The sequence below is a fragment of the Echiichthys vipera genome (assembly GCF_963691815.1).
Source record: "Echiichthys vipera genome assembly, chromosome: 2".
In the NCBI taxonomy this organism is placed as follows: Eukaryota; Metazoa; Chordata; class Actinopteri; order Perciformes; family Trachinidae; genus Echiichthys; species Echiichthys vipera.
Genome location: NC_139827.1, coordinates 36,651,543 through 36,663,085, shown reverse-complemented (window position 1 = coordinate 36,663,085; position 11,543 = coordinate 36,651,543). Strand labels below are relative to the sequence as shown.

Here is an 11,543-nt window from a genome sequence, read left to right as displayed (position 1 = left end):
TTTGACAGGGGGATCGAGTGAAAAGAGCAGCAGACCGCAAGAGACGTCCTGCCCCTACCTATCAGCCAGGCCAGAAGGTTTAGTTGTTGGCCAAGGACTTACGGCTGAAGGTCCCCTCCAAAAAGCTGGCCCCACGATTCGTCGGGCCCCTCCCAGTAACCAGACTCGTCGGACCTGCGGCAGTTCGACTTCGCCTGCCCCGGTCTCTTCGCGTACATCCCACCTTTCACGTCAGCCAGGTGAAACCATCGAAGGAGAGCTCCGTGGTATCGACATCGGCACCTCTTCTCCCCGGGAGTTGATCGACGGGGGACCAGTTTACAAGGTCAAGCAGTTACTGGCGGAAGCAACCGGGGCCGGGGCAGACAGTTTCTGGTGGACTGGGAAGGATATGCGCCCGAAGAGAGACAGTGGGTTCCCTCTCGCCACATCATCGCAAGATTTTTTTCAAGCTCATCCTGAACTCCCTGAGTTGTCAGGAGTTGGCCCTAGAGGGAGGCTTTGTCCTGTCTTTGGGTTTTTGTCTTGTGAACTTCCTGTTTAATTTTGAAAGATAACTCTCCTCTCGTTTCTGGTCACTTGCCCTTCCTCTTGTGTCACCGGTCTGATGTCATTCCCTGATTCCTGATTGTTTCCACCTGTGGCTCCCGTTCCCTCATGTGTATAAAGTCTGTGTCTTCCCCCTTGTTCCGTGCCAGATTATTTCGTACCTTGTGTCGAATGTATCCAGCAGTCTGGTTCATGCTTTCGAGTTCTTTGTTTCCACGTTCAGGTTTTTGTATTCCTTCTTTTGGTCCAAGTAAGTTTTCCGTTTTTGAATTCTCTTGTGACTTAGTTTTTTCCTCCTGGTTGGAGCGTCCATTTAATTAATTATTTTGTTCACTTTGTTTTTGGTTATTCCTCCCGTACGGAGCAATTTTGTTTTGAGATGTATTTGTTAACTTTGCCTTTTGTTTTTTCCTCCTGTACGGAGCGTCTTTATTTTGTACTTTGTTTTATTACCGGCGACTTTTGTTTTGTTCCTCCTGTGCGGAGTGATTTTTTGTCTGTGGCTTTTGTTCTGTGCCATGTCCCTGCCGTCAGCTAATAAATTCAGTGTTGATCCGTTGACATCTGAGTCCTCTTTCCTGCCTGGGCCTGACAAGTATGACTTTTTCTGTATTTTTCCAAAACAAACAGGGGTCTTCAGTTAAAACTTAAGATAGAAGTGGGGACATCTTTTTCAGAGCACAAAGTTTTAAACATGACTCTATATCTCAAGCCCTCTTTAAAGGTCTGGTGTTCTGAGAGAGAATGTTTGGCACTCCATCATAACAATGGATATTTAAACACGTTAAAGTGGGCATGCTGAAGAAGCATTTCACTTGACATTATTGAGATATGAATACCTGTAAGGCTTGGGACACATCCTACATGAGCAGTGTGTGAAAGCAACCTTGTTCAAAGTGCTGCAGCTCACACACATATGTTTCCACTCAGAAAGCATTGCTGCAGTGCTTCTCTTGTCATTATTTACAATACAAGCAGGGACATGTTTTCTATTTTAGAGCACAAAATGGTTGTAGTGCTGCCACACTGCAAAAATAGACAGGACTTAACCTCAAGATTCCTGCATGTAATTAATCAATTCACTAAAACTAAAGTAAAGTTGGCAATTTATTTTTCCTTGCCGAGACAGATCTTTATCCAAAATTTCCAAAAGCTAGAATGAGGCTCAGAGTGAGGGCGGGTCATTCTCCATTTGAATGAACACTTGATTCCCAGCTCCTTTGGTCCCCACGTCAAAGTTTCAAGACACTAAACCCCAAATTGCTCCCACTGCTGTGCATGGGTGTATATATGTAGTTTTAATGATTAGATTAGAGGAGATGATGGGAAAGGTAGCCTCTGTCATCAGTGACGTGCAGTCAGGGAGGCGCGTGAGGCTGGGCCTCCCCTGTCATCATGAGACGAAAAAGAAACGAAATACCTGCCTCAGGCATGGACAGCCGAGCCTCCCTCCAGATTGCGCAATCCCTCACAAACTGTATTGAGCGCGTGCAAATGGCACATGCTTGTTCCCATTTCTGTTTATGTTTCCAATATGGTGGTTGAGGACACTTTTATGTCATAAAAGTATACGTCTTCTTTTCCATGGTGTTCAGTAATGTATTTTACGTATGTGTGTAATATTTACATCTTATTGATATGTCATAAATCCACAGGGAAAATGCTTGCCTTGAGGCAGGCAGTATCTGCCTCAAGGAAGGCGGCGATTGTGAGCAGCATGATAGCCTGCCAGCAGCCAGGTCACGGTTAACTCTAACCCGTGTGCAAAAAGTGTGCTGTGAGACGCTGTAGAGCTTAGCGACAAGCTGTCATTTCTCGCCCTGAAAATGGAGGATTTGATTTCTAAACTAAGACATTTTTCAAAGCTGGACTTTCAGTCAAAGCAATAAGTCATTTACAAGTAAAGGTAAGATATACTGCAATATACAGTGGCACTGGTGTTTTAAAATGGTTTTCAGCATCCTATTCTCTCCTATTCTCTCATCCTATCCTATTAGCATCCTACTGTATGTTTCTAAATCTGACTTGTGAGTCAGTGCCTCCCCAACTCCAACCCTCACTGCACGTCACTGTCTGTCATCAGTGTGAATGTCTGTGCGAATGGGTGACTGTGACAAGTAACATAAAAATGCACTGAGTAGTCAGAAGACAGAAATGTTCTATGTAGTATACAGTAAGTCCATCTACCATACACAAGACCATGTTCAGCCTATGTATGGGAATCAGAATAAGAAATACTTTAATAATCCCAGGGGGAAAGTGATGGCTTCTATTGGTCATCCTGTATGTGACTGGGGTATCAGAGAAACTCAGGAGGATTTTCAACAAACATGCATTCCTTTGTTTATGCAAAAGTAGAGAAACCATCGCTGTTCTTTCCCCCTTTCTGTTCAACCTGTAAACTTCAGACTTTCAGCTCCTCTCTGAGTCCTGCCACCTGCAGAAGTTTGCTGACGACTCTGCAATTGTTGGCTGTGTCAGTGAGGGGAAGGAGGAGGAGTACAGGGGCGTTGTGGACTCCTTCGTCGACTGGTGTGCAGCTAATCACCTGATTCTCAACCCCACCAAGACTAAGGTGCTAGTGGTGGATTTTCGCTTCACTTATTTAGTTTGTACTTATTTTATTTCAATATCCTGCTAAACTGCATGGTGCGTATTGTTGTATATTGCATATACCTACGTTTAACCACAATGTCTGTTGCACTCTGTCACATTTAATTAATTGTTTGATTTATCTTATGTTAGCTTTACTTTTATTTGATTTATATTAGGTTATTGTTACTCTGACACTTTCCCATCTTTGTATTGAAACTGTACAATCATTTCCCTCGTGATAAAGAAAGCTTCTTGAATCTGGAATCTAAACAGAGGAGGAGGTCTGAGACACCACTTATCTCCAATTTACAATGCTGCCCTTTCATCCCTTCCCAGGAGATTCAACAATCTAACCTCAAAGAACAACTGTTCACAAATGGCCTCCAGTGACTCCAACAACTGTCGTTAAGACTCAATAGAGCACTAACAAAGTCGAAACCTACTTCCCACCAACGACTGTCACTCTAATGAAGTTTTTTGGCACTTGGAGCACAAAGGGTTCCAGTGAAGTCATCAGCCTTGTGAAAGGTTAAAAACCTGGATCTCCACACCTGTAAGTTGGACCAGTCCCCGCCTAGTTATGCGTAAATGAACTGAGAAAGCCTCTTGGATGAGAGGAGAAACATCTTCCTAGACAAATAACCAAGTCCAGTTGCTTTTGACTGAAATTTCTTTGGGGATAACGATGACCTGGAAAATGAGAACATTCACAGGTGTCTTAAATATAGCTTCACCAAATATTTTATTGGGAGAAACATTTAGTGTACATAATTATAGAAATACAAGGCAAATATAATTCAAATTCAATTTTATTTACAGTGCCAAATCATAACAAAAGTTATCTTAAGAAATTTTACATATAGAGTAGGTAAAGACCAAACTCTATGACAAACAAATAAAAGATGCAAACAACACCTACAGAGTTGATGTCATCTGACTGATGCCAAAATTATAACTTAGTTGCAGATCACTAATATTTGCTCCATGGGCAGGGTTCTGTGTCCGTCCATCCACCAGCGACGTTCTGCAATTCACACATGTAGGCCTATGGCTGATTCTCTCTGATGTTTTTAGTCATCTTGATGGGCGGTGTGTATGCTTCTCTTTCACCTCGGGCTAGCACCTAGCACAAGTGGGGGCTTTTTTGTAGAAAAATCATGTTAAACAAAATATTACTCATAGCAGAGTAGTTTTACAGACTTTAAAACGTGTATGGAGTGGGACTTTAAGCCTTAACATAATTTGATTTATGATACGCTTTTACTGCCAGGCCTCTCTCAACTCTGTGTTTTTCCTGTTGCCTTATTGTTAGAATAATTGTTTTTATCAGGTGGGAGCTCCACTAGGTGCTTTTTGGTGTATTTGGTGGTGACTACTCAAACAGCAGCATGAAGTTAACATACATGCACACTTACCTTGTTAGGAGCCACCATTGTTATAAAGTTGCAAAGCAGACTTTGGATCCACTTTGGAGGCTTGATAAATAAGGGTCCTGGTTTGGTACTTTAGCTGCTTATTGCTGCACTACTGTGTGTTCACAAGCTAGTCCCTATGTCTGTCTACTATTTGTTGATGAGCAGGTAGTGTGCAGTGTGTGTTTATCAGAGCTTTTTAACTACCTCTTTGAGTTACAGTACTATTCTGTCCCTCACTGAAATCTAGAATGGTACAAAGTTAGTAAAAGTTTTTTTTATATCAGCTAATGTCACAAATTGCAATCTTTATTTCAATTTGAGCCAACTAAAAACAACCAGTAAATCTCAAGTTGACTGTAAACAGAGTATACATTTGATGCAGGCAACAGCATGGCCAAACAAAGCAAGACCGTGTTTGGTGTGAGTTACAGTGTCACTTCTTTTCAGGCATGAAAATCACTCACCTTTTGGTGAAACTCGCCGTTTTGAAACAAAAATGGGGGAGGGGGCATTATTGTACGTGCGTGTGCCTGAAGGGAGACTGGAATTCTATAAAAACATTCACTCTGCAAGCACGAGTGCATGGAAATATAAGCGTGAAGGGCCTCGCATTACCAGTTTTTTTTCTCTGGGAAGGGAATACTGCAACCTGATTGGTTTGTGAAGTGTACAAACAGTCCGCTTGTGCAGACCAAAGCGCTTGGGACATGGAAAAAAGATACCTCGCTGATTTGGAAAGTGGAATGGCTAACATCAGTAGCCTGACTGAATTTGATGAGTGATGATTTCAATCATTGGAATAATTTCAGGTACATCTAAGTTACCCAGCAGCTCTGTTGACACAGGGTTAACGTTAGTTTCAGGTTATATTGTCATGAACGGTGCGGGGATAACACAAAGAGACTGGACCCAAATGCAGACACGGACATGGAATAAAAGTATAAACAAACAGTTTAATATAAATGACGAACAAAACACGTAAAACACTACAGGGTAACAGGGAACTAGGGACGAGACGGTCGAGGGAAAACAGGAACACGGCAATGACGGACGATCAGGGAAACGGACGAGGAAACAGGAACACGGGAAACTACAGAGAAAACAAGCAACAATTAGTATAATTACCGACGGGGAGCTTGAAAACCACAGACGAGTAAGGAATGCCAATCCGGGGGTAATAGTTTACCAAGGGAAGGATAACAACGGTCCAGCATGCCTGTCAGCTCTGGGTTTAAGTACTCCACCAGGTGATTAGAGTAACAGGCTGCAGCTGGGGGGGACACGCCTACCCTAACCCTAACCCTAGACGAAAGAAACAAGAGGGAGACACATGCAGGGAAAAACAGACAGAGGGAGACAAACTCACACAAAAGGGAGACATATATATCACTAGAAGAATTAAAGTTGCTGAAAGAGGCATCAAGTCATTGAAGCTTAACGTTAGCGAACACAACAGGAGAGATAAAAGAGTTAACAAGCCTTTGATGGAAAATGAATGAATTAACAGTGAAAGCGGGCCATGGAGACACTGGTCCAGACACGTCCATATTAATTTAGTCAAAACACTTTTTCAAAACCAATATTCATCTTGGCAACTAGTTTGCTTTTTTTATTCTGTGTCAGATTGCGCTATTGAAGTTTTGCTGTTGCGCATTTCATGAGAGAAGTTGTCAGTCTCATTTCTTGTATAGCATAATTGGACCATGTATAGATAGTTACTCTATTATACATTCATATTGATTATTCTCTCAAAATGCATCAGATTGATGCTTTTAACTAATTTTCAAAATTTTCTTCCAGGAGGCGCACCCCCCCTAAGCCCGCGTAGTATCCATCTCACCTTTTTCACCCCTGGCCCGTTTTCATACCTGTCTGTTACACTGCCACAAAATAATTTTCCATTCCATAGTTTTGTTTAAATCCTTGATAGCTGAGATGTGTGGTGAGGAACAATCAATCTCAACCCTGGCTTCACCAATCAGGAGACAGAAAGAGAAAGTCAGATGAATTAAAGAACAGAGGCAGACAAAAGAGAAGAAACAAATCAAAAGAATGAGGAGGGATTCAGAAACATGAGAAGAAGAAAAGGAAACTGGGCGACAGAGGGAAGATATACAGGTTACGACAGAAATAACACAAACAGGAAGTTGGTGACAACTGCAGCGGAAACCACATCTGCACTGAGTAACCACCTTCGTCTGTCACTCTCTCCTCCTTCTCCTCCTCCTCCTCCACATCTCTGTCAGTTTGTTCTTCAGAATCTACAATATTTCCATTCACTGACTTCAAAGGCAAAAAAAATCAGGTTCACATCACTTTACTGAAAACAAAACGGTTAGCAATATTAATCAAAAGAAACATCTTATGTTGAAATATCATTGAAATGTTTGATATAAATGTTACCTGATTAAAGGAATATTCAAATATTTTGGAAACATATTGAGTCCCTCAGTTTTACTGGTACAGAAGGTGAGTAGTCTGGCTGAGCAAAAAGACTGGAAGAAGGGGGATGCTGCTTACCTAACTGAAAGGGAAGAAAACACCTAACAACTTTAAAGCTATCTGGCGTTGTAGCAGGTTAGCAAACAAGTTAGTAACCAATATATCCAAGAGTAAACTTTTTTTTCTACAGCTTTATTTAAAGGAGCTGACATAGATACAAATAGTATACAGGGAACAGTAAACAGGGAAAATCCAGAGAACCTGTGCGAGGGCCGATGTTCATTATACAACAAGTTTATACAAAGCTTAAAGCAAAGTTACATTTATTTTTGAAAATCATAAAAGCATGGGATTTTCTTAGAAAAACTAGATTAAAAAAAGAGATAAAAACAGATTTATTATAAAGTAACATTTTCCTTCTTGCTTAAGGTAATTATGGAAACCAAAAACAACATTTTCCCAAAGTAAAGTAAAATCTATAGTGAAAGAGTCAATAATAAATTTGCTTAGGTCTGCCCATAGTTTTTTTTGTGTAAGAGCAAAGCCAGGACAAATGAACAACTGTCTCTGGTTATAAATCACAGATTGAGCAGCTAGTATTAATGTCTTTAAATTTTTGTATATTATGATTAGCTTGATAATATTTGTGTATGATTTACATACAACCTCCTTAACTTTATGTTTGATTAAAAACTTGTTAGGAAGCATCCAAGTTTATTTTTCAATCAATATGATCTGTGAAAAAAGGGACTTATTTTTAACTATGATATCTCTATTGTTCCTAATAATATATCGGTGTGGTGAAAAGTTGTGCTTATAGATGAGAGGCCAGGCAAGGAAGACCTGTATCCAAGAATGAACTGGATGGAGCTCAAAACTGGCATCTGACTCTGAGATGCAGTGAAAAAGACTCAGCTGGACTGCAAATTACTGTGCCCAGAGGGTGTCATTAAAAAACCAGGATCAATGAGGACAATGTACAATGATGGCTACATAAATGGTTCTTTGTAAGTACTGTAAGGTTACATTAAAATATCACATCATAATTTAACTTCAGTTTATATAGGTTTGTTCAGGTGTCATCTCCAATTTAATTTATTAAAAGGTCTGCTAAATTGATGTCAAAACCTGTATTAGACACTTGCGTTTACAGTTATAAATATTGAATCTGTTACATCAAAACAAATAGTATGTGATGCTGTAAATGTAGGCATATCAAGAGGTGAATGATCAGTTTGACATAATTTTGAATAATGTCTCAGTAGGGGAGAGCGATTGAGTCGATTGAAACACTTTTCTGTTATAACGTCTTTTTCAAAGATGACATTCCGTATACAAATATTGTATTATGTGATTAACGACATGTGTATTCTTTAAGTTACAAGTGTAATTTCATGTTTTGTTTTTTTTAAAGATCTTTTTTGTTGCCGTTTTTCAAGCCTTTTATTATGTAGGACACATGAAATGGGGTGAGAGGGGGGGGGGGGGGGGCATGCTGCCTTGAAGACCTTCAGCCTCTTTACACAGGGCGGCTACTCTAACTACTGTTCCACTGGCCGCCCCGATATGAGGAACGAATTAAACAGCGTATTTTAAACAGAAACTATTGACCTTACTCTTGTTTTTATGCAACATACCAGACAACATACTAGTGCACTTGTCCCAGCTAAAATTTCACATAATTTCTCAGGATATAAAGACGTCAAAGAAATAGTTTTTTTCATTTGCGTCATGGTCAAGATGTGCATTTCGATTAAAACTCACCTTTCTTCTTTTATACCAGTTGGACGACTGCATTTTCATTTAATTGACTTATTTTCCTCCAAGGTCAAGTGAATGTTTAGGATTAATCTGTTGATGCATGTTATAAACATGTTTTGTTGATTAAAAATATCATTGTCAATGTCATTCATTGCAAAACCTTAATGAATTAATTCATTAATTCTGTGATTTATGCTGGTTTTGATCACGCAATGTGACCGCAATTATGCATGGTGCCCACTGACATTAAAACCTTTCTTGCCTTTAAACTTCAAAACTCTGACACTGCACACTTCAGGACGTGTTAAGTACTAATTCATAGTACATATAGTCATATTATTATGACATGAAACAAAAAACACAACTGTTTATTTCAAAAAACCACCGCACGAAAGATTTTATTTTCCTCATTCATAAACAGGTTAGCGGGGATAACTTCTGAACGGTATGACGCCATTACATGATAATTCACGGGGCTGAAGTTTGACGTGTCAGAATTCAATGTGTTTCATTCATCCTGTGTTTCAATCGTACCGGCTCTCCCCTATGTAATTACTCAACAAACACTGTCAAAGATACAATCTGGGAATAGGCACATATGAAAATATATGCCTATAGAAAATGTTTAGCCCACATACATATAGAGCATGATGATGATGATGATGATGATGCTGCTGATGCATTTAGACAACCATGTCAGAAGTTGTAATCACTGTTCCTGTTGGATGAAGGCTCTCTGCTGTCACTGACTGCCAGTCGCTCCAGAGCTGATTTGACATCACACAGAGAGAGCAACCATATTTAAACCAATACAATGCCTGCTGGGGGAGCAATGAGCTAACCATATGACTATGTGGTTGGATGTGGTTGGTTCTTAAAACATTTTAAATGTGTATGTGTAAGAGAGAGTGTGTGTGTGTGTGTGTGTGTGTGTGTGTCTGTTACCAGGGTAGGACAGTCTCTTCTCTCCGTCATTGATTTTAACAGCAGTTTTTCCTCGATTGTAAGACACTGAAACATAGATATTTACAGATGAGAGATGAACTTTAAAAGGATACATTGGGTGTTATTCTACATTGTTCTTCTTGTCAACTAATATCATGTGTAGACCCAAACCAACAAATTGTTAGTCCATCTCTACCTACTCTGAGGCTCTCCGTTCCAATCCCAAATGGTTCCTACATGAGAATGAGAACATTCACAGGCTTACAGAAGACACAATTTCCTGAAAAAGCTGCTCACTTTGTTAGGGGCTATTTTCCATGGAACCTCTACTGGATATAAACAGTTAGCTTTCTCTTCCGCATGTCTGAAATGAAACCTGTGCTTTTCACCAACCTCTGTATAATGGAATAATGCTGTATGGCTCAAAGGCTCCGTTCACACTGCAGTTCCAAGTGACCTAAATCAGATTTTTTCGCTCATATGTGACCCATATCTGATTTGCTTTTGACAGTGTGAACTGCACAAGTTGCATTGAATCTGACATTTTCAAATCAGAATTATTCCACTTTTAAATGTTCTACTGAATCAGATACTTTGACGTCATTCTGACCCACACTGCACTGTTTTGTAAATTAATGACAAATAAAGTTGATTGAAAAAGAGTGTGCTACAGGCGTGATCCAGGAACAGAATCAAAACAAACATGGAAAACAGCAGTGAAGCAGGCGGCCAGTGGAGGGACAGTGACGTTTTAGACCTCATTAGCATTTGGGCTGACACTACATGCATGCTAGACTTGAACGGTCTTATTGTAACCGATCTGTTTTCGATAGCATTTTGAGAGAAATGTCTGAACAGGGCCATAAAGTCTTACAATACCGGTTTCCGTTGCCATGTTCACTTCCAAAAACCCCGTTGTGGCGTGATGTCATCAATGATCAACTGTGCATGCAGGTCACTACAGGAGATTAAGCTGTTCACACAGCAAACCACAGACAGGCCACATTTAAAGACGTAATGTGAACAGACAAACAAAAAATTTGAGTTGAGATATAAATCGGAATTGTGCATTAAGACCTGCAGTATGAACGGAGCCAAAGTTATTCTGTATTGTTTCCAAATATATATTGTCCTGTAAATCAACTTTTCTCTGTTTAATGATACTGTATCTCTGCTTGGTCACCACACATTTAGGCAGGATTTACATCCTTTTTTGTCTAGTTTGAGGAAGTCAACATCTTAATTGTGCATGCGGCACTTATTGTCAATGACACATTAATTGATTTTAATTCCTTTATAAAACCCTGGACTGCAATAGCATTCATATGTGTTTCAGCAAGATACTGTATCTGCATAATGTGTATAAAATCATATTATTGAAAGAAAAAATCCACCTGTTCTACAGTCTGCTGTGTATTGCATTATCCCTCTGCCTGTCTCAACACCCCGTTGGGGAAAGTCTAGGGAAGTGGCTCTCCTCTTCATGGAGTTGGAAAACTACAGCCATGGCAAAGACGTCTGCGGCAGTCTGCCTGCAGTATAATGCATCCACAGAAATCTACTGAAGCTACTACAATGACTGAATGACAACCATGCAAAGGAAGGATACCACAGAGCAGTCCAGACTTTTTACAAGTAGAAAATAACTGGAGCACTCTGAGCAGCCTGACAGTCTAGGGCAGGGATCTGCAACTCATGCTCTTGGGCCACATGCAGCTCTTAAGCCCCTTTTCAGTGGCTCCCTGTAGCTTTGCAAAAAAATAACATGGAAATAAATAACATGTATTTTTTTAACAGTAGACAATCTTTCCAAGGGAACACCTGTTATCTTGGAGT

General features: G+C 40.1%; 1 protein-coding gene across 1 annotated transcript in view; it reads right to left on the bottom strand.

The window, feature by feature from the left end:
• Positions 1-9,270: 9,270 nt before the first annotated feature.
• cd5 (CD5 molecule) overlaps positions 9,271-11,543 on the bottom strand; it is a 38,003-nt gene continuing 35,730 nt past the window's right edge. The window contains exons 4-5 of the mRNA XM_083935619.1: positions 9,708-9,773; positions 9,271-9,529 (exon numbers count right to left, since the gene is read on the bottom strand). Coding sequence (XP_083791745.1) covers positions 9,459-9,529; positions 9,708-9,773 — 137 coding nt within the window. The 3' untranslated portion in view covers positions 9,271-9,458. The remainder of the gene's footprint in view (positions 9,530-9,707; positions 9,774-11,543) is intronic.